Below are 24,517 nucleotides of genomic sequence, written 5' to 3'. Positions count from 1 at the left end.
TAAGTTGATTAAAAAGTGATCTGGTTCACAAGTTATCTATAGACTATAAAACTTGGTAACTTCTGGGTAAAAATGAAGCAAAATAAAGCAAAAAAAAAAAAAAAAGTGCCCTTTATATCAAGCAAAATGAGTAAGTTCAGTTAAAAATGAAGAAAAAAAAACAGCAACAAGACCCAAAGTTTAGCTGAGAAAAGAAATGGGATATTCATTAATTGTAAGTGGATCTCCAACTCCTACCTTTTAACCCCCAGAAATCAGGCTGAATTCACAAAAGTCTGAGGTTTCTCAGATACTTCAGAGAAGGAAAAGAAGTAAACTGGTATTCTCATCTTTTCCCTCTTCTGACTTGGTGGTGGTGATAACCACCAAGTAAAAGTTCCTATTAGAATTAGGTAAAATAGGATTAAATGAACGAGTGGGGTGAGCTAGCATTCTCTAACAGAATTCCACACTAAACTAGTAGTAGATCCCAGGGGAAAAGGCTATCTCCCTGAGCACGTGAGGCAAACGCCGGTAGTGGAATTTAACAATATCTCAGGAAGGCAAAATGAAAGTATTCTAGTAACAATTGACCTTACTCTAGGGTGAGCACCACCATCCACCAGATACCACAGGAAGGGAGTATTGCAGAAGTCAGACACACTACAGTAACCAATATAAGGTAGGATCGGAAGTACTTATACAAAACTTCGGAAATAAATGGCATGGCAACAACACAAACACATCTTAGCAAAAAATAAACAAACATGCCCCGACCAAAAAAAAAAGCATTTGAAAAATCCAATCTGAAATAAAACATAACTCAGTAAGAAAAGGAAATTCCCTAAAATTGGTTCACCTGAAGCAAAAAGGAGAGATCAAACGGAAGAGAACAGAACAAGCTGAAAAGGACTGCAGGGCTGAGGAGAAATGAGAAGGGGAAAAGCCTGCTTAAAAAACTAATAAAACAAAAATGGAACAAAACAAAAATGCTGAAAATAAAAATCAGTTCAGTTCAGTTGCTCGGCCGTGTCCGACTCTTTGCGACCCCATGAACCGCAGCACGCCAGGCCTCCCTGTCCATCACCAACTCCAGAGTCCACCCAAACCCATGTCCATTGGGTCGGTGGTGCCATCCAGCCATCTCATCCTCTATCATCCCCTTCTCCTCCTGCCTTCAATCTTTCCCAGCATCAGGGTCTTTTCCAATGAGTCAGCTCTTTGCATCAGGTGGGCAAAGTATTGGAGTTTCAGCTTCAACATCAGTCTTTCCAATGAACACCCAGGGCTGATCTCCTTCAGAATGGACTGGTTGGATCTCCTTGCAGTCCAAGGGACTTGCAACAGTCTTCTCCAACACCACAGTTCAAAAGCATCAATTCTTCGGTGCTCAGCTTTCTTTGCAGTCCAACTCTCACACCCATACATGACCACTGGAAAAACCATAGCCTTGACCAGACAGAGCTTTGTTGGCAAAGTAATGTCTCTGCTGAAAATAAAAATACTGATAGATAAATTTTGGATTAAGTACCATAAACTCAGGCCAAGACACAGTAACAGTGACCAGACCTACCCTACTGCCTCAATCCGTGGGGAAAAATAAAGTGAAACAATGGTTTTTCAGACAGTTAACAATAGGCAATTTAGGATACTTAATTTCTAAGAGAGATGAAACAATGTGAAGTCTATGACTGGCCTAGTTTTTCTCCCTGGGAAGAGTCTCCAATGTAGGCCAGCACAGGCCAGCAGTCTACTGAACTGGAGACACAGTTGGGACAGAGTTGAGAGTTTAGGGAAGTGAAGGTACATAAGAGTTCACAGGACATAAAAAATTAACGGAGAAAGCTATACTGAGATTGAGCTCTGGAGATCTGCAGAGGCTTCCATTTCTGTCTTCAGCAGAGCACTGATCAGCATATGTATTTGATTAAATTCCCTAGGGGGCAGGGTGGGGTGGTATTACCACTCAGAATGGAAAAAACGTTAAAAATCCTTGAGTAAAATTATAAGATTTTTACTACACAGCTCTTGCCTGGAAAATCCCATGGACGGAGCAGCCTGGTAGGCTGCAGTCCATGGGGTTGCTAAGAGTTGGACATGACTGAGTGACTTCACTTTCACTTTTCACTTTCATGCATTGGAGAAGGAAATGGCAACCCACTCCAGTGTTCTTGCTTGGAGAATCCCAGGGACGGGGGAGCCTGGTGGGCTTCCGTCTATTGGGTTGCACAGAGTCGGACACGACTGACGAGACTTAGCAGCAGCAGCATGGGGGGTGGGGGTGGGCGGAAGCTGGCCATAAGGCTAAAAAAAGCCATTCCAATCTCAACAAAGCCTAAAAGCAAACTTTGAAAAGCTTCTCTTCAAATAACTCACATATGTCTAAGAAAAGCAAGAATGTTTTTTTAACAAATACAACATATCCAGCTCCCATCAAGGTAAAACTTACAATATCTAACAGCTAGTAAGAAAGTGGCAGGCATACCAGTATGGAAAATACAGCTTATAGTTAAGAGCAAAGTCAACAAATAAAAATCAGCCTGAAAATTACACAGATAACTGAATTTAATTATAAAAATGGCATTCCAAAATCACTGAGGACGGTGACTGCAGCCACAAAATTAAAAGACACTCGCTCCTTGGAAGAAAAGCTATGACAAACGTAGACAGCATATTAAAAAGCTGAGACATCACTTTGCCAACAAGGTCCATATGGTCAAAACTATGGTTTTTCTTGTAGTCATGTATGGATGCGAGAGTTGGACCATAAAAAAGACTGGAGTGTCAAAGAATTGTTGCTTTCAAACTGTGGTGCTGGAGAAGACTCTCGAGAGTCCCTTGGATTGTAAGGAGATCAAACCAGTCAATCGTCAAGGAAATCAACCCTGAACATTCACTGAAAGGACTGTTGATGAAGCTCAAGTTCTACTACTTTGGCCATGTGATATGAAGAGCTGACTCACTGGAAAAGACTGATGCTAGGAAAGATGGAGGGCAGGAGGAGAAGGGGGCGGCAGAGGATGTGGGGTTAGATGGCATCACTGATTCAGTGGACATGAATCTGGGCAAACTCTGAGAGACAGTGAAGGACAGGGAAGGCTGGTGTGCTATAGTCCATGGGGTTGCAAAGAGCTGAACATGACTTAGTGACTATGTTATTGTAACTATACTTCATTTGCTCAAGTAGAGGAAAACACAGCATGTCAAAGAGAGACATGGAAGGTTATGTCCATATCAAACTTCTGAAAATGAAAAGTAAAGTATCTGAACCAAAAAGTACACTGCAGAAAAAGCAAATAAACTTGAAGACATAGCAAAAGAAACAATCCAAAAGATAAAAAGACTAGAACAAAAACAACAGAGAATCAGTGTTGTGAAACAACTTCAAACAGCCTAATACCTGTCAAACTGGGGCTTCTGAAGAATAGAGGAGACAGGAGAGTCCTTTTGAGGAAGTAACTGCCAAAATGTTCTTCATGAAAACTATAAACTCACAGATCCAAGAAACTCAACAAAAACGTAATGAAAACTACACATCAAGTTACATCATAATTTTGTTTAGGGCTTCCTTTGTGGCTCAGTGGTAAAGAATTCACCTGCCAATTCAGGAGACACAGGTTTGATCCCTGGGCAGGGAAGATCCCAGGTGCCGTGGAGCAAGTAAGCCCATGCACGACCACAAAGCCTGGAAACTGCCACTCCTGAGCCCGCGTGCTACAGCTCCCGCGGCTCGAGCGTCCCAGAGCCCTGTCACCACAAGAGAAGCCCCACAATGAGAAGCTTGTGCACGCAGTGAAGAGCAGCCCGCTCCCCAACTAGAGAAGAGCCTGTGCAGCAGCAAAGACCCAGCACAGCCAAACATAAATAAGTGAAATTAAAAGAAAAAAAATGGTTTAAAAAAATAAGTTGCTTAAAAACAATGATAAACAGAAAAAAATCTTAAAAGCAGTCAGAAAATGAAGGTACCTTATATAAAGAAGAAGGATATCAGACTTCTAGTAAGAAATATTGCAATGCAGAAATCAATACTGAATTGAAGGAAACTGTAAGTTCACACTCAGCAAAGATATCTTTGTAAAGACATTTTTAGGCACAGAAAAAAAACCCAAAATAACAAATCTAAACTATCAGAAATGTGAAAAGAAAGTTACACCAGAAATGTGGATCTACATAAAAGAAATGGACAACAAAAAAGAAATGGTTAACTGTGTATTCTTTTTTTTTAACATATAAAAGGTTACTTAGAAAAGATTATTATCTTTTTAAAGCAAAATAGTAAAGTATTCTGGGTGGTTACAACACAGACGGCAGTACAGTTACTGTATGTGACAGTTACAAACAGGCCATAAAAGGAGACATTCAACTATACTACTGTATACTTAAATTAGAAACAGAATGGATATGACACAAAGGCAGTGTAATAAGCTAAATACTATAAACCCTACAGTGACCCTACAGTCTAAAAATGCAAAACAAAGGAATACAGCTAGTAAGCCAAAAGATTAAAAAAAAAAAATTAATATATTGCTAACTAATCCAAAATAAGGAAAAAACTAGGGAAAAGAGACCATGACCAGGTAGGGTAAACAAAAAACAAATAGAAAGATGGTTGATTTAAGCACAAACATAATCAATACTCACATTAAGTATAAAGAGACTAAACACTGACAAATAAAAAGCACAGTCAGATTAAAGAGTTAAGATCCAACCCTATCTTTTCTACAAGAAACCCACTTAAACATACAGACAGAACTGGTGGAAAATTAAATATATATATATATGTACACATGTGGGTATATATATATGTGTGTCTGTGTGTGTGTACACACACATATACACATAAACACACATACCAGTATCAAAGTAGATTTCAGAGCAAAGAGTTTCATCAGGAACAAGAAGGGCCATTTTACAATAAAAGACAAACATGGAGATATAGGATATTCATTAAGCAGACATACAACATACAATCCTAAATATTTCTGCATGTAAAAAAGAACTTCAAAATGCATCAAAGAAAAATTATTAAAACTGAAAAGAGTAATAACAAGTCCACATCTATGTTCTTTCATTAACTGAAGTAGGAAAAAAACTCAATATACATATCAGTTCAGTATCATTAATTATCTCTGACATTCAGAGAATATTCCATCTAACCAAAGCAGAATAAAAATTATTTTCAAAAACACAGAAAACACTTAACCAAAACAGAGCATATTCTGGGCCATGAAACAAATCTCAAATCTCAATAAATATAATCATACATGTTTTCGTAGCCCACAATGGAATTAAATACTGATCAGTAACAGAAGGATTTATTTCTCCAGAAACTAAATAATACAGTCAAACTCACAAGCAGAAGAGGTCAAAAAACAAACAGAATGAAAATAAGGTATCACATTTTTGGAATGTACCAAAAGCAATGTTTAAAAGAAACCTACAGTTTTAAGTGGCTATGTTAGATAAAAAATAAATAAATCAATGACCAGAGCTTTCATCTTAAGTTATTAAATGAGCAAAGTATAGCCCAAATAGGCAGAATAAAAGAAATGATAAAGATAAATCCATGAGGTAAAAAACAGAAAAGAAGAAAGACAGTGAAGCTAGTTTTAGAAGACCATTATAATTTAGAAATCTATCATCAGACTGATGAGGATAAAAAAATAGCAAGAAAGTGAACATACACATCTTCAGAACCAGAAATGAGAGAGAAGGTATTATCGATCCTGTGAGCATCAAAGGATTATAAGAGAAAACTATGAATGATTTTATTGAATAATCAACAGCTTAGATAAAACAGATAAACTCCATGAAAAATCCAAACTACCAAAAATCATTCGATGAGAAATATATAAGATGAATGGTCCTGTTTCTATTCAAGAAACTGAATTTGTAGTTAAAAACCTTCACAGGCATAGGTAGCTTCACTAGTGAATTCCATTAAACATTTAAAGAATAAATCAAACCAACTCTACCCAGATTCTTCCAGAAAACTAAAGAGGCAAAAAACTGATACAAAATCAAGGAAACAACATACTGATATCCTTTATGAACATTACAAAAAAAAAAAAAATCCTTAATATCCTGTCAAGTCAATAATACAAAAAGTATACAAAGATCTCCTGTTCCATTTTCACAAAGGAGGAGACTGGAACCATGACTCCATCCTAAAGAAAAAAAAAAAAGCAAAGAGACTCAAAAAATCAACAATTCTTCTAGGATCCAAGTTAGGTGAGGACACAGAGTAAGTCACTGCCCCCGAGACTGAAAGACAGACAGGGAATCATCGCTTATTAGTGTCCACAAGTGGAAACTGACTTGGGAACCGGTGTGCAGGATGGAAATCCTGAAAGATAACTGAAGAACTGCTGGAGCCTCATAGTGGACAAGTCTGAGAGCTAAAAAAACCAGGAAAACACACTTAAAGGGCCCTACAAACTTGTGAATTTTACTACTAGTTCAATCAGGTTCTCATAGTAAACTTGAGAGAAAAATTCCTTCCAGCTTCTTGTAGGAAAGGAGAGATCCATTTTAAAATATATTAGAACACTTTTTTCTGAACACCTGACCTCAAGAAAAACTAGTTAAATAGAGTCTAACTTATTTAACTAGAGGATAAATAACCTAGGGGAAGAGAAATACTGAACTCTAGCTTTTCAAGCCATCCTCTCCCATTTATAGGGGGACAGAGGGGAGACTAAGAAATATTAGGAAGTTCACAGTCCAGAGGCATAAGCTTACTAAAAGACTAAAATCTAATCAGAGAATAATGGATGTTTCTCTTTCACCCACACCTCACCAGGACACAATCAAGTTCCTTTTCCCTGGTACATAGTATCTGGCTATCAGGAAAATTATTGACATTACAAAAGGCAAAAAACACAATTTGAAGAGACACAGCAAGCATCAAAACCAGACACAGCAGAGATATTAGACTGATCAAACCAAAAATATAAAACAACTATCATATGTTAAGGGTTCTACTGAATAATGTAGACAGCATACAAGAAGTAGAAATGAAATCCTTCAAAAAAATATATGTTAGAAACAAAAAACAGTAGCAGAAATGAAAACGCAGACATGATTGAGGAAATAATTTCTGAGCTTAAGACTGTATCAATAGAAATTTTCCAAATTGAAAAGCCAAGAGAGTAAAGACTGACATTCTGTTCAACAGAATATCCAAGAATCGTGAGATAACTGCAAATGGTAAAACATAATGTGAATATCACAAGGAAAAGAAATATTTTTTAAATGACAGACTTCCCCCAAATTAACATCAGACATACACACCCCACCCTCCACAAAAAAAACCACCACCAACAAAAACCCCTACACCTAGATAAATCGCTTTGAAGCAACAGAAAATACAATATCCTGGAAGAAGCCAGAGGAAAAACACCTTACCTTACCTACAGAGGAACAAAGGATGAATTATCGATATATTCAAGTTTTCCTCAGACACCATGCAAACAAGAGTGAAGTGAAATATTTTAGTGTTGAGAGAAAACAACTCGCCAACCTACAGTTCTGTACTCTGCAAATTATCCTTCAAAAGAAGAAATATTTTCTCAAATAAAATGGAATTTGTTGCCAAACTCTAGACTTGCTTGCAAGAAATGTTCAAAATTCTCTAAAGGAGGAAAATAATATAATTCAGAAACTCTACATATAAAATTACTCTTATAAATAAAAGTAAAAACTTACTTTTCTTATTCTTAGTTGAGCTAACTTGTTTGCTCAAAATAAGAGCAACAATGTATTGTTACATACGCACATGTTATGCCTATACATATACATGTGTGTAGACACATAGGTTCCTGTGTGTGTATTTAATGAATGAAAGTAATGTAGAAAGGAAAGGAGACAGGAATCAGGATCGTTTTCCTATTATAAGGTATTAACACTAGCTGTAAGTGTGTAGTGTAGTAGTATGCTGTTACTTCAAAGTGGATAAGCTGTAAATGTTATTTCAAATTCTAGAGTGCTACAGACCAAAAATCGTATGATGAAAATCTAATGCACAAGGTGATGATGTTATGAGATAGGGCCTTTGGGAAGAATTAGGTCAAAAAGGCCGAGCCCGCACGAAGAGTAGTGCTCTCATAAAGGCGGCAGAGAGAGAGCGCCTCACCTCTTCGACTATATGAGGAAACACCAACAAGTTGGCAGTCTACAACCCTGAAGAGGGCCTTCACCAGATACAAAAGATAGCCATGCGGGCACCCTAATCTTGGACTGCCAGCCTCCAGTACTGTGAGAAACAAATTTCTGTTGTTCACATGCCACCCAGCCTGTGGTATTGTTACAACAGCCCAAATGGACTAATAAATTGGGCAACAACCGAAAAACAAGTAAATAACACTTCATAAAAGCTAAAAGATGTTTAACTGATATGCTAAAAGGGAGAGAAAATGGAATCATATACAATGCTTAATTTAAACACCCTTCTCCCCCAACACACAACAGGAAAAACAAGGGCAACAAATAGAAAACAGTAACAAATACAGTAAATACTAGTCCAAATCTATCAGTAATCACCTTGGAGATCAGAGGCCTAAATTTATTCAATTAAAAGACAGACTGTCAGAGTGTTCAAAAAACAAGACCCAATTACACTGCTTACAAGAGACTCACTATAAATATAAAGACACACAGAATAAAAGTGAATGGAAGGGGAAAATACAACATGTGAACACTAAATGAGAGAGGGTAGCTGCACTGGTTGCAGGTAGAGCAGACCTCAAAACAAGCAAAGTTATCTGGGATAAAAAAGACACTACATAATGATACAGGGATCCAGTTCTCCAAGAAGATGTTAACAATTCTAAATATGTATTCACCTAATGGCAGAGCATCAAACTGTGAAGGCAAAAACCCAGTAAAACTGCAAACAGAAACAGATGACTCCACTGTCAGAGTTAGAGAGACTCCAGTGTCTCTCTCAGAAATGGACAGACTGAGCTAGCAGAAAATCAGGAAGGACAGCTGCACTCACCACCACCAATCAAATGGGTGCCTGACATCTATAGACTACTCTACCCTGTGACCAGCGAACACATTCTCCAAGATGACATGGAATATTAACCAAAAGCACACTGCTGACAATAAAACACAGTATCGAACTTGAAAGAGCACTGACTGCTCTCAGACTACAAATCAACTAGAAATCAATAGCAAAATGGTAACTGGAAAATCCCCCAAATTCTTAAAACAATGTACTTATCTAAAATAAACACAGAAGTCAAAGAAGTCTCAAGAGAAATTTTTAAAAATCTGAATTAAAATAATAACACAATTTATAGAAACTTATGGGATGTAGTGAAAGCAGTGCTTTTAGGCAAATTTACAGCACTGAATGCATTTACCAGAAAAGAAAATCTAAAATCAATCATCTAAGCTTCCATCTTAGGAAACTAGAAAAAGAAATGCAAACTGAAAGAAAACAGAAAAAAAAGAACTAGACTAGACATCAACGCAATCAAAGACAGAAAATAGAGAAAAACCAATGAAAACAAAACGTGGTTCTTTGATCAATAAAAATAAGCCCCCAACCAGGCTAACTAACAAAAAAAGATAACACAGATTACTAACGTTAGAAATGACAGAGAAGATGTCACTGTAGGTCCTGTGGACATGAAAAGGATAATGAAAGAATACCATGAACAATTCTGTGCCCACAAATTTGAGAACCTACACAAATGGACAAAACCCTTGAAAGATACAAGCTGCTAAAACTCACACACAAGAAACAATTTGAATAGACCTCTATTAAAGAAATTTAATCAATAATTAACAGCCTTCCAAAACAGCACTTGGCACAGGCAGGTTCACTAGTGAATCTACATCGATTCCCTTGAATCTCAGAGAACACAAGTAGAGGGGGAATACTTTCTAACTTGTTCTATAAAATAAGCATCATTCTAATAACAAAACCTGACAAACACATTATAATAAAAGATTAACCTTTCTCATGAATAAAGGCATAAATTCTCAATAAAATATTAGCAAATTACGTCCAACAATGTAGGAAAAAGAATTACACACCACAACCAAGTGGGATTTGTCCCAAAAGGCAAGACTGGCTCACATTCAAATAGTTAGGACTCATGTAAATTACAGACTTTGGGAGATGATGATTGTTAGTGTAGGCTTAGTAACTAACAAACGCACCTCTCTGGTGGGGAATGTTTGCAACAAGGGAAGCTATGCATATGGGGACACAGGGCATATATGGGAAATCTCTATCTTCCTCTCAATTTTTCTGTAAAGCTAAACCTGATTTTTAAAAATAGTTTTAAAAAAGCATACAAAAGGTTAATACACTGTAATCAGGCGGGGTTGAGCTGGGAGAAAGCAAATTTGGTTAAGCTTTTGAAATTCAATCAAATTAGTTTACCACATTAACAGACTGAAGAAAATTACCACCAGGGCCATCTCACACAATGCAAAAAAGTAATTTGAAAAATTCAATACCCATTCATTATAAAACAAATTTTAAAAACTCACCTAGAGCCAGAGATGCGGGAGTGTGAGGTCAACTGGGCCTTAGGAAGCATTACTAGGGACAAAGTGGAGGTGATGGAATTCCAGCTAAGCTATTTCAAATCCTAAAAGATGATGCTGTCAAAGTGCTGCACTCAATATGCCAGCAAATTTGGAAAACTGAGCAGTGGCCACAGGACTGGAAAAGGTCAGTTTTCATTCCAATCCCAAAAAAGGGCAATGCCAAAGAATGCTCACTACCACACAATTGCACTCATTTCACATGCAAACAAGGGCATGCCCAAAATCTTCCAAGCCAGGCTTCAACAGTAAGTGAACTGAGAACTTCCAGATGAACAAGCTAGGTTTAGAAAAGGCAGAGGGACCAGAGGTCAAATGGCCAACATCTGCTGATCACAGAAAAAGCAAGAGAATTTCAGAAAAACATTTCCTGCTCCACCGACTACACTAAAGCTTTTGACTGTGTGGATCACTACAGTGTGGATCACTACAAACTGTGGACAATTCTTAGAGAAGGGAATACCAGACCACCTGACCTGCCTCCTGAGAAATCTGTATGCAGGTCAAGAAGCAAGTTACAACCAGACATGGAACAAAGGACTGGTTCCAAATTGGGAAGAAGTGTGTCAAGGCTATATATTGTCACCCTGCTTATTTAACTTATATGCAGAGTACATCACATGAAATGCCGGGCTACATGAAACACAAGCTGGAATAAAGACTGCAGGGAGAAATATCAATAATCTAAGATATGCAGATGACTACACCCTTAGGGCAGGAAGCAAAGAGGAACTAAAGAGCCTCTTGATGAAGATGAAAGAGGAGAGTGAAAAAGCAGGCTTAAAACTTAACATTCAAAAAACAAAGATCATGGCATCCAGTCCCATCACTTCATGGCAAATAGGTGGGGAAACAGTATAAACAGTGAAAGACTTAATTTTCTTGGGCTCCAAAATCACTGTGGACAGTGACTGCAGCCATGAAATTAAAAGATGCTTGGTCTCTGACATCATTTTGCTGACAAAGGTCCATACAGTCAAAGCTATGGTTTTTCCAGTAGCCAAAGGCTGAGTGCCCAAGATTTGATGTTTTCGAACTGAGTTGTTGGAGAAGACTCTTGAGAGTCCCTGGGACTGCAGGGCAACCAAATCAGTCAATCCTAAAGGAAATCAGTCCTGCATATTCACTGGAAGGACTGATGCTGAAGCTGAAGCTCCAATACTTTGGCCACCTGATTTGAAGAGCCGCCTCACTGGAATAGACCCTGATGCTGGGAAAGGCTGAAGGCAGGAGGAGAAGGGAATGACGGAGGATGAGATGGCATTACTGACTCAATGGACATGAGTTTGAGCAAGATCCAGGAGATGGTCAAGGACAGGAAAGCCTGGTGTGCTGCAGTCCATGGGGTCACAAAGCGTCAGACGTGACTGAGCAACTGAAGAACAGAAAAAACTTTCAGCAAACAAACAGAATATGCTTGACTTGAGGATACCCTTAATTATCATGTAGATGCTTTGATAAAAAGCATTTACAAAACAAAAAACAAAAACAAGAAAAATAAAGAAAGTACATACTTTGGAAAGGAAGAGATAAAGCTGCTTTCCTTCACACATAATTGTCAACATGAACAACCCCAAAGAACTTACAAAATGCTACTAGAACTACAAGAAAGATTAATAAGGTCACAGGACACAAGGTCAGTATATACATATCAATTACACTTCTGCACACTAACAACAAACAACTGGAAAGTGAAACTAAACAAAAATACTTATAAACCTAGTAAAATATACACCAGCTTTCAAATGATGAAAATTAAAGAAAAACACTGATGAAAGAAATCAAATATTTAGGTTAATGGCATGATAAACTGAGTTCATGGATTGGAAGACTCCTCATTTAGGTAACAATTCTTTCCAAACTGATCTATAAATTTAACCCAAGCCCAATCATAATTCCAGCAGGTGTTTGGTAGCAACTAACTGCTTCTAAAACTTTTACAGAAAAGCAAAAGAACTAGAATAGCCCAAAGAATGTTGAAAGAGTAGTTAGAATCACACTACCTGATTTCAAGATTAACTTAAAAGCAACAAGAATCAAACTAGGGTAATTTACGCAAAACTATGGACACAAATAACAGAAGAACAGAGTTAAGAAAAACAAAGATGGTAAACAGGCTTTTGCTAAAAGTGACAAAGCAGATCAATATAGAAAGAACAATCACTTCTACTCTTTGAAAGCCATCAGTATGAGAATGAAAATACAAGCCACAGACTTGAAGGAAATATTTGCTGGTGGGAATAAAACCTGGTATGACCATCTTGGAGATAAATTTGAAAATTTCTTGTAAGTCAAATGTACATTTACCATATGATTTAGCAATCCCAATGCAAGATATTTAGGTACATAAAATAAGTTATAGACACACAAGAAAACTTTATAGGAACACGAACAGCTACTTCATTTCCAAAATGTGGAAATGACCCTCAGCTGTTGGAGACAAGCTGTGGAGCAATGGAATCCAAGCAATGGAATACCACGTAATGATAAAAAGGAAGAAACTACTAACAGACACCATAATATGAATGAATCTTGAATTATACTAATTCACTGAGTAAGAGAAGCCACACTCTGAAGGCTATATGCTGTATGATTCCATTTACAGGACATTCTGGAAAGGCAAAACTGGGAAAAAAGCCCAGGGATTCTCCAGAATGCAGATGGCATAACTTTTTAAGGTGACAAAAGTTCTTTAGTGGTTACACAACTACACGGTTTGTCAAGGTTCACTGAACCACACACTACAAAGTATGAATTTTATGTAAATTAAATTAACTAAAGAAAAACGACAGAAATATAGGAAAAATAATATGGAGAAAAAAGAAGACAACACGAACTTAACTCATGTCTTTAAAATGGAGAAGCCTCTAAATGTAACAAAAAGGACATTCAAAGATACAATAAGAATTTCCTTAAAGAAATAAATCTGTATCTTCAGAAAAACCCACTATTTTCTAGAAGAATAAAAAGTGATGAAAGATTTAAAGTCAGACATATTTGGTTAATTTTAAAGATAAATAAACTCTTCAGACGCTCAGGCAGAAGCTGCTGTGTATGAGACGTGTTAAAAGGAAATGGCTACCAGAGCAGGGGAAGACAGAACATAATCCATAGAAATACCTCAAGTCCTGAAAGAAATGGGTATGCTATTATACCAGTCCACAGTGTTTCTCAAGAAAGCAAGAGGCATTTTTAAATATGAAAAAAATTCAGGGATTTCAACATCCATGAATTCTTTTTGGAAAAAATCTATTAGATGACCCAATTTGGTCAATTATGAGATGACACATAAAAAAAGAAACAGAACTTAGAGAAGCTATGGTTTTAAAAAGAAAAAAAAGAATGCTCTGAACTATGAATCCACTTAACAGTAGAACAGTGGTTTTCCATCAGAATCACTGGAGAGAATATTAAACCACAATGCTGGGACCCAGTCAGCATTTCCAGTTAAGTGTAGTCCAGGATATACTTTAAGAATGACTGGTTTAAAGATTAAACAACTGAGGGAATTATGGTTATAAAACGAAACAGTCATAAAAAATAATACAAAGAAATTCTAGTTAAAGTTGGCAAAATGAATACATCAATTACTTTAGAAACACCAATAAAATGAAAAATAAAAGATTTTTAACAGAAGGAATAAAATTAAAAGGAAAACAAATTAAAAAACCAGAAGAATACTGAGTTAACAGGTTAGAAAGTAAAGGAAAAAAGTTAAGCAATAAAATTTGTACAGGATCATCAAACAGATCAGGAATAGGTGGTACCACGTACCTCCATAAGAGAGGTTGAAGGTAGAGGTGAAAATTAAATGATTAGTTTAATTCATTTTTTAAAGTGCAGTTAAGACCCTTAGATTTCATTTCATTTCTTATACCGGCCAACTGAAGAGGATAAGGCAGGACTTTTCACCTATGGCACTATTGACATCTGGGGCCAAATAAGTCTTTGCTGTTGAGGACTATCCTATATATTGTAAAACATTTAGCAGTATTCCTGGCTTCTACCCACTTGATGCTATTAGCACCTTATCCCAAGTTGTGACAATGAAAAGTATCCACAGGCACTGTCCAATGTTCCCTGGGGGACAACTGAGAACCACTGCTCTAGAAACATCTCTTGAGAGAACTCTTTCAGAACCTCTCCTGATGAAGAAGAATTTAACACTCAGCAATTCCTTTACTTTTACATTCTTCTGTTAAATTCAGAAAAAATTAATTCTGTTTAAAAATATATGTTCAGCACGCTACCACTCCTTAAAAAATATTTCTGTTTATTCACCCATGTGTATGCATGCATTGAGAGAGAAGAAATGTAGTGGGATTTTGTTGGTGACATTTACATTTTGTACTCTGCACTGCTTGGCTATTTATAGCAACTATGAATCATTTCTACAAAATCAAGTCATTGTACTAAAAAATATAAATCTAGCAAGAGACTGCACAAAATAAGCAGGCAGGAATCACAAGCTTCTTCTCAATTACTTAACATTTGGGCAAAAAACTGATAGTTGTTCTATACAAAACACAGTGATTCAAAAAGTCAACGCTACTCACTAGCATCATCTTTAGACTGAGGTGGGAAAAGCACCTGAGTAAGCATCAATTGCTGGTGATGCTGTAGTTGCAGGATTAGGTGGCAGGTCCACCTGTGTTTATAAAAATGCTTTATCACCAATCAGATAGACAGCCATGCTTGAACCAAGGATTACCATCAATCTAATTCTAGACCACTCAACAGCAAAAACACAAAACAAAAAACCCCACAAAATGAAATAAAAAAAATTAAACACTCCAATCTCTGTGATACACAGTATCACAAGTAATTTTTTACACTTTTTTCCATAGTTCAGACATTTTCTACCATTTTCCTAAACAAACAAAAAAATCTTTGTAAAAACTGATTAAGTCTAAAGAAACTTGAGCAAAGAATGAGGTTCATTTTCATTCTGGCTTAACTGATCTAAGTTAATGACCTGAATACTTTTGAATACTTGACTAAATTTCAATATGTCAAAACCTCTAAATAAATGAGCACATCTGTTAAGACCATGGGAGAAAAGGATTTGTAAAATACAAGGCATATTCTAATTGCTACTGAACTGCACTAAAATTGAACAATTCAGAAATAGAGACAGAGACACCAAGAAAGAAAGGGGAAAAAACAACCAGAATTGCCTAGAACCATGATGAGCAGCCTTAGACACCTAGCCTCTCTAACCACCAGAGACCTAATTACTGGAAGGTAAGAAAGTGTCTCCTTGTTACCATCTTTCCAATGCACCTTCATATTAACAGTAACTAAAAGGCTCTGTCTATAGAACTGTGACTAAGTGGAGAACTAAGTTGTAAAAATTTTAATACGAATGTAATTTTTCCCACATTGTTCACTAAAACGATTTAAAACACATGTTTTTATTAATCCCCCAAATCTTTTTTTAACCATAACCATCCTCGAGGCAAAAAAGACTGCTCATCACAGGTCTACAAATTGAAAACAAAATGCAAAACATGTATCCCTACTATATAAAGAACATGCCCATTTGCTAACTGGACAAAATCTGACTTTACAAACAGAATTACACAACATCTCACCCCCCTCAATTAAAACAATTCTATAATAATCATTTTGCAATACATTAAGTTTATTACCCTAAATATGCCTCTTATAAGATACTCAATGGTTTCAAGTAGATTCTCTACTTTCATAATGAGATAAAAATATACCAGCTTTGAAAGAAAGAAAAATATACCAGTTTTCTACGCCCAGCTACAAGAAAAAAAAATTTTGTGGGTGTGTGTGTAAAATCAAGACAATGACCTGGGTTGGAGTAACCTCTATGTAGTATTTTACTAAAATTTAACATTCATATTTCAAGCCACATTGAAAACTTTTTAAAAAGAGATACAAAAACAACAGAAATGTTACCTAATGTATATAATGGAGTCATCTGGTAAATCAGACAAGGAATTGTTAAAAACAGAATTTAGAAATCATGGGTTAAAGAACTAAGATTTGAACTCAAATATCTCGCCCCATATTACAAATACCTTTAACTGTAAAGTCAATTTTTGTTTATTGGGGGACGGGGGAGTGTTTATATCAAACTCAAACTTATTTGTACCACCTGAATCAAAAAATCCTGCCACCATAATGAAGAATGGTTTCACTCTAACAACGCTATCAAACTGCAACGTACACCAAATTAAAAGTGAGATATCGAATTACACAAGCATCTTTCTGTCAAAAAAAAACAGGTATCTGATAACACAGAACTGACCAGCTTTTTCAAACACATATTTGAGAAATACATAATTTTCTCATATCATTAAGCTCGAGGACTCACTCACAGAGTTCGGACTATTTAAAAAGGATATAACTATATCAGTATGACTGCGGGGCTGCCCCACATATCCGTCATTTAACTGCAGTCTGCGCGACAGAACAAAGAGGCCTCGGGGGATGACAGTGCTGCAGTCTGAGGTCGCTGGGAGGAGATGACGAGAAGAGATGGGGTACTCCACAAAACGAAGCGGCCTAAGACCTTTGTAGAAAGGGCCCAGGCAGACATAAGACATAAAGGACAAAAAGGGGCCTGGAAGAATAGGCAATAGCCTTCATGAAAAGCGGGTTGGGGAGGAAAAACTGCTAGCTCTCAGCTTGGAATCTCCCATCCGGGTCACTCACTCATGTCCACTGCTCCTCGTGGCTACCCGGGTCGGCTCTTCCAAAGACTCAGGGCCGCGAAGCTGTGTCGGAATGGCCAAAGGAGATAGGGAGGAAACGGGAAAGAAAGGCCTCCCTGTTGGGTGGGGTAACACGGTCCCGCCGGGTCTCAGCCAGGCCTGCTCGGGGCCTTTTCTCTCATCTCTCACGCTAGCCCCCTCAGGCCGCTAACAACCAACTTACCCAGCTCGCCATGGAGCACAGCCCCAAGACGCTCCCCATCTCCACAACGTCGCAGGAGCAGCGTATGCCAACAAGATGGAGACAGCACCTTCTCTCGCCTTTCCCCGCTTATTTACTAACTACAACCCACTTCCGGCGCAGAGCCCACCCCGTCCCTCCGCCTGCGTCACTTCCTTCGCGGCCTGGAAGGGGAGGGCATTTTGCTGGGTTCCGCACCCGCGGCCCTGAATTTCTAGCCTGTGTCGTTCCGCGATAGCTCTTCTAATTCAGGTGGCAAAAAGCGTCTTGTTTTTCCACTTTCGCATCTTTTTTTCCCCCACTTATGTTCTCAATTTACTCCTGAAGCCCACTTATTTCTACTCATTTGGGTGCTTCCAATTCTATCACTGTTTGCGGTTGTAACATGTTAATGACTTGTCCTGTTAAGATGTTACAAGAAGTTTGCACATTTAAAATGTGTAAATTAGTTAGATAAAACTTACTAATAACAACGCAAACATGTTATTGATTTTATTGAATGTCACGAGCTGTCGAGGAGACATTTATCACCCAATAAGCTATAAACATCTTTTAAATTATTTTGACCTACAAAAAAGGTAAAGTGAAAAACGTTATAACCGTGAACTTTCCTGTCTTCAAGAAATAACATTTCAAACCATTGCTCCCGACTGCATCGCTCCTCATCCTCCACCAAAAGATGGTCATAATGAATGAATGTGAGAGACGAACCAGCAGTCTGTGCTACAATGTCTTCAATTTACTGATTTGCAAATTGCTCTTCAAAGTGGTTTTAACCACTGTAAACTTTCTCCAGCAGTGAGAATTGTGTGTCACATTTTTATCAGCACTGGGGTTTCTCACACTCTTAACTAATAAAAGAGAACTGAAATGTCTCATTATACTATCAATTGGCATTTCCCTGATAACTAGTAAGGTTGAGAACTTGTTATTGACCATTGGGGCATCCTCTTCTGAATAAAATGCCTTTTCAAGTATTTTGCCCATTTATCAATTGGGTTATCTATCTATTCTTTATTGATTTGTAGACGGTTTTAATGTATTTTTGGATACAAATTCTTTGTTATGTGTGGATCAGTTATATTCCCCAATCTGGACTTCCTTTTTCTTTTTGTGGTATCCTTTGAAGATTTGGCAACCCACTCCAGTATTCCTGCCTGGAAAATGCCATGGACAGAGGAGCCTGGCGGGCTATAGTCCATGGAGTTTCAAAGAGTCGAACACGACTGAGTGAGTAACACTTTTTGATGACACCTTTTAACATGTTTTAACGGAGAAGGCAATGGCACCCCACTCCAGTGCTCTAGCCTGGAAAATCCCACGGACGGAGGAGCCTGGTGGGCTTTAGTCCATGGGGTATCGAAGAGTCGGACACGACTGAGCAACTTCACTTTCACTTTTCACTTTGATGCATTGGAGAAGGAAATGGCACCCCACTCCAGTACTCCTGCCTAGAAAATCCCATGGGTGGAGGAGCCTGGTGGGCTGCAGTCCATGGGGTCACGAAGAGTCAGACACGACTGAGCGACTTCACTTCACTTCACTTAACATGTTTTAAAATTTCTTATAGTCAAATTTAACTTGATCCTAAAGTTACAGGATTTTGTTGTTTAGAACTCCTCAGGAGTATCAAGATTTTAAAGACATTTTCCTCCGTATATTTTCTTCTAGTTTTGAAGTTTTGCTCTTAAATGCTTAGGTTTTTAATCCACGTAAAGAACTGATTTTTGTGTATGGTAGGATGTAAAATCCAATCAATGATGTGATGGTAAACTGGCTCTCTGGGGGAAAAATAGTCCTGATACATAGCATTTGCAGATTTCTAGTATAAATACTCCCACTATGGCAATTCCCATCTATCAGTGTTTTAAGAAGACATTTGTGAAATTCCTGACCATTCAGGAGTGGTTTGATCTAGTGCCAACATACCACCAAGTCCAACTGTATTTGAGTTTTTCTTATAGATAACCAATTGTCCTAGTATAAATAAGAGAATAATAATCCTTTCTCTCTCATCTGTAATACCATTGCTGTCATACATCAATTCCCATACCCATATTTCTGAACTTTATGGATTGGGTTGTCAATACATAGTTTACTGACACATGGATTTAATTATAGTTGTCTCTCTAATAAATAGTTTTAATTATGGTTGCTTTAAAATCTTGATATCTGGAAGTTTTCTATACTTTATTCTTCATACTTGTTTGGCTGTTCTTGATCCTTTTCTTTTCTCTACATATTTTAGTCATGTTTTAAAGTTCGGATGATAAATTATATAGTCTCAGTAGTCATAAGAGTGCTGGTGGTGGTTGTTCAATCGCTTAACTGTGTCCGGCTCTTTGCAACCCTGTGGACCCCATTAAAGTTGGGTGTGTAATGAATTTGATTATAAGTTTCTTAGTGGTTAGAGAGTTTCTCAATGAGACATTATTTGCATTCTAGATTGGACAGTATTTTATTATGTAAGATTAAACTTTGTGAGACTGATTTGTTAGTATTATTAACCCCCACTTACTGTGAGAATTATCCCCTACTCCTAATTATTTTGATACCCTCTAAGTGAAGAGGAACTAAAAAGCCTCTTGATGAAAGTGAAAGAGGAGAGTGAAAAAGTTGGCTTAAAGCTCAACATTCAGAAAACAGATCATGGCATCTGGTCCCATCATTTCATGGGAAATAGATGGAGAAACAGTGGAAACAGTGTCAGATTTTATTTTTGGGGGCTCAAAAAATCACTGCAGATGGTGACTGCAGCCATGAAATTAAAAGACACTTACTCCTTGGAAGGAAAGTTATGACCAACCTAGATAGCATATTCAAAAGCAGAGATGTTACTTTGCCAACAAAGGTCCGTCTAGTCAAGGCTATAGTTTTTCCAGTGGTCATGTATGGATGTGAGAGTTGGACTGTGAAGAAAGCTGAGCACCGAAGAATTGATGATTTTGAACTGTGGTGTTGGAGAAGACTCTTGAGAGTCCATTGGACTGCAAGGAGATCCACCCAGTTCATCCTAAGGGAGATGAGTCCTGGGTGTTCATTGGAAGGACTGATGGTGAAGGTGAAACTCCAATACTTTGGCCACCTCATGTGAAGAGCTGACTTATTGGAAAAGACTCTGATTCTGGGAGAGATTGGGGGCAGGAGGAGAAGGGGACGACAGAGGATGAGATGGCTGGATGGCATCACCGACTCGATGGACATGAATCTGAGTGAACTCTGGGAGTTGGTGATGGATAGGGAGGCCTGGCGTGCTGCGATTCAATTCACGGGTCGACTGAAAGAGATCTGATAACCCACGGAAGGTCAACTGAACTGAACTGAACTGAACTGAACTGAAGGAACAATATATCCATTGGTTGTAAATCAATAATAAGGTAAATAATTATTTACTATAAAATAATAATATAATTATTATTGTAAGGTAAATAATTATTAGCTATAAAATAATAATTATAATTATTATTATAAGGTAAATAATTAACAAATTGTCTACTTGCCTACTGTATGCTATATATATGCTAAGTCACTTCAGTGGTATCTGACTCTGTGCGACCCCCATAGACGGAAGCCCACCAGGCTCCCCATCCCTTGGATTCTCCAGGCAAGAACACTGGAGTGGATTGCCATTTCCTTCTCCAATGTGTGAAAGTGAAAAATGAAAGGGAAGTCACTCAGTTGTGTCCAACTCTTAGCGACCCCATGGACTGCAGTCTCCCAGGCTCCGCTGTCCATGGGATTTTCCACTTGCTGAAGGTGAGAGTTAAAAAGATGGCTTTTTAAGATTTGTATTCAAACACAATCCAATACATGTTTTAAATACAAACCAGCAATTCAGGAGGAGCAGTTTCTCCAGGCAACTTTTTATAGCACGTCAAAGTCATAATGCCAAAGCACAAATAAATTAGGAGTTTTAAAAGATGCTAATTGCTTAGTTCTCTTATGGTGTGACCTGATTCAGGAGTCGAATTTAAAATACCTCTAATGGGCAGTTTTCAAAAATATTAGAATAATAATTTTTTGAGATGGTAATAGGTAGCCACCCTCAGAAAGATTTCAAGTAAGTTTGGGTGATACTGCTCACTATATTCTTGTGATTAATGTTGCACGTTAACACTGGAAACTTATTTGACTTTTAAAAACCTTTTTTTCCCCCCCATGAAACATGTGTTAATATCTCTCATGAAGGATGGACTGCCTAGACTCCTGGCCATCCTCCTAAAATATAATTTTCCATAATTGAGCTTTTTGATCATTAGATCAAAAGACTAGATCTTTCTGAGCACTAGAGAGCTCAAGGTTATATTCTTTGCCAAGAATGTGAGCAGGCTCTATGTTGCCAATTAAGGACAAGATATAAATTTTGGCATTAAAACAAATGGAATTGAAAATTAATAGTCTCCTGGGGAAATTCAGGAGTAAGAACAAGACACAGGTCAGAACAAACATGGACAAGAAGTGGGCTGAGAGAATTCTGGAATACGACAGTCAGGGTTAAGGTTTTCCTCAGGAAACATTCTGGGTTCATTGTCATGTATGGATGAACAAAGAATCAAAGCTCCCAAGTAGAGGATGATTGTGATCATTCTAACCTGAGAAAAATGGAGAACAGGGTTACCAAGGTTATCCTGGTAATAGTAAAAGTCTCAATAATACATTAATAAAAATCAACTTAGGCCAATGTAATACCCAGGATGAACTGGGCACAAAATTTACCCTAATGTAACCAAATAAGTAAGTTACTCTGAAATCTAGACCTACTGACTATCAGTCATTAAGTATTATGAGAATATCTACCCAAGCAATAACTTTGCTTTCAGAATGTACCTTCATGGGAATAAAACAATATCTTCAGTATAAAGGAAAATACTTAGTTTTATGTTTTCTGTGGCAATCTATGCCTAGTTTCAAGTCAGAATAGGATCAAAATACATCTTTGCTCTTTAACATTCTGGAAATTAACTATCTGATATGTATGGAGACCATTTTTATTATCCCTAATTCTGAGATTATGTTAAAATACAAGTTTAAGAAAAACAAGACTAGGCCATGCTTCAGATTAAATTCATAGGGCATAGTCCATGACTGATTTTTTTTCTCCAGAATAAGTGTAAATAATGATGTGCCTGCGTGCTAAGTCACTTCAGTGATGTCTGACTCTTTACAACCCTGTGGATTATAGCCTGCCAGACCCCTCTGTCCATGGATTTCCCAGGCAAGAATACTGGAGCGGGTTACCATGCCCTCCTCCAGGGGATCTTCCCAACTCAGGGATCAAACCCATATCTCTTAAGTTTCCTGCATTGGCGGGTGGGTTCTTTACCACCAGTGCCACCTGGTGAATAATGACAGATCTTTTTAAAAATTAGTTACAGATGCCTTATAGTTACACACTACTCTTTCTTGAGGGTTCATTATTACAACGACATGGAACTGACATTCTGGGTTTCCTGGCATTGTACCTTTGGGAACTACCCTGCACCAACTCCTGGGCTGCTGCAGTTCTTGATCCCTGAAAATTAGCACTGTTGAAACTCTTAAGAGGTTGAGATTTTCCCTTTCTTATTATCTCTGCAAAATATAGACTGTGAAGAAATTGGTTTAGTATCTCATTCAGGGACTGGCAATTTTAGGAAGCATATGGAATGTACAGAGTTCCAGTTGCAGATTATCAGGAATGACCTAAAGGACAATTTCCACTGTTATCTTGGCTGGTTGCTGCTGCCACGGTCCACTCTATATTTTTTAGTGTCATCCACAGATAAGTCTTCCCCCACTACTTGTTGCTGGAGATGCCCACATCCAGAAACCAGCACTCTATAGCCTTCTACCCTCTCCTGTAATTCCTCATCTATACCCATAAGGAAATAGTATGGTATCTTGCACATCACTTTAAAAGTTCCCAGTTTAACCTGGAATTAGTGTCCCTCTGCCAAGGTTAACTGAAGTCAGACTTACCTTTGGTCCCAAGGCTTTCCTGCCTTTGTACATATTCCTGCATAAACTTTAAAGATAATTTCTTAATGGGCTATAGCTATGGAACACTGTGAAAATAGATTTTTAAAGGAAAATAATCGGGTTATATTTCACTGTAAATTATGGATTATGCTGTTTAGTTCCCCTGTCCTCAGTAGACCAACACTGAAACTATTGATGGCTAAAACACCTTGGGCACTTGAAATAAATTGTCTTAAAGGATGAGTAAAATTTTACATCTAGAAGGAGAGGAAAGGCTTATAAAGTATTTTATGCTTGTAATTCTAAATGTAAACAGGTTTAAATATTTTACCATATGTTCTATAAAAATAAGCCAGAAATAGATTAGGACATAATAACCAATAGGGGTCAGCGTAAACTTAGAATTGTAAGAGACTATATCCTGATTAAAGATATGGTTTTATTAGTGATTTTGATATTTAAAATGATAATAGTAATAATAATATTAAAGGCACACTCCCCTATATTATTAACTTACTACTAAAAAATATAAATGAACAATTTTCTTTCCACACAGATTTTCTTTTTTTTTTCCTTCCCCAAATCTAAGCCAGTAATTTTCACAGAAAGTCAGATATATTTAAACCAGTGAAGCAGATGACTACACAAATATAATATTTATTTCAAATAGAACATATGTACATTTAAAGACAAAGAGCAAATATTCTCCATCAAAATAATGAAGTAGGTAGAGAATGAAATGTTTCTAATGTTTAAAATGTTGTTTTATAAACATTGGGAATGATTCCTTGATGAAATGCTAATGGCACTTCTAAAACATTCACCATCTCAAGAACCCTTAGCCGAAATATGTTTAAGATTTACTGATATCACATAGAAGTTGATCAAATATAATGTTACATATAATGAAAATATATTAAAATATTAAAATCAAGCATTCATGTACCAAAAATGTAACTTACTATGCTATACAAAAAAGCTAACTATTTCTGTTTAAGCATTTATCAGATTTTTGAATCTGTATTAAATATATTATTAAGGTAATGTCCAAATCAGTGCTTTGCAATAGGAATATAAGGCACATCTA

At 37.3% G+C, this 24,517-nt stretch overlaps 1 protein-coding gene across 1 annotated transcript in view; it reads right to left on the bottom strand.

The window, feature by feature from the left end:
* SERINC1 (serine incorporator 1) overlaps positions 1–17,613 on the bottom strand; it is a 33,965-nt gene extending 16,352 nt beyond the window's left edge. The window contains exon 1 of the mRNA XM_005911727.3: positions 17,455–17,613. Within this exon, the coding sequence (XP_005911789.2) occupies positions 17,455–17,493 (39 nt within the window). The 5' untranslated portion in view covers positions 17,494–17,613. The remainder of the gene's footprint in view (positions 1–17,454) is intronic.
* Between the last annotated feature and the right edge of the window lie 6,904 nt (positions 17,614–24,517).

This window comes from Bos mutus, chromosome 9, assembly GCF_027580195.1.
Source record: "Bos mutus isolate GX-2022 chromosome 9, NWIPB_WYAK_1.1, whole genome shotgun sequence".
Lineage (NCBI taxonomy): Eukaryota > Metazoa > Chordata > Mammalia > Artiodactyla > Bovidae > Bos > Bos mutus.
The sequence above is the reverse complement of the archived record's forward strand: the minus strand, read 5'-3'. Positions and strand labels throughout refer to the sequence as shown.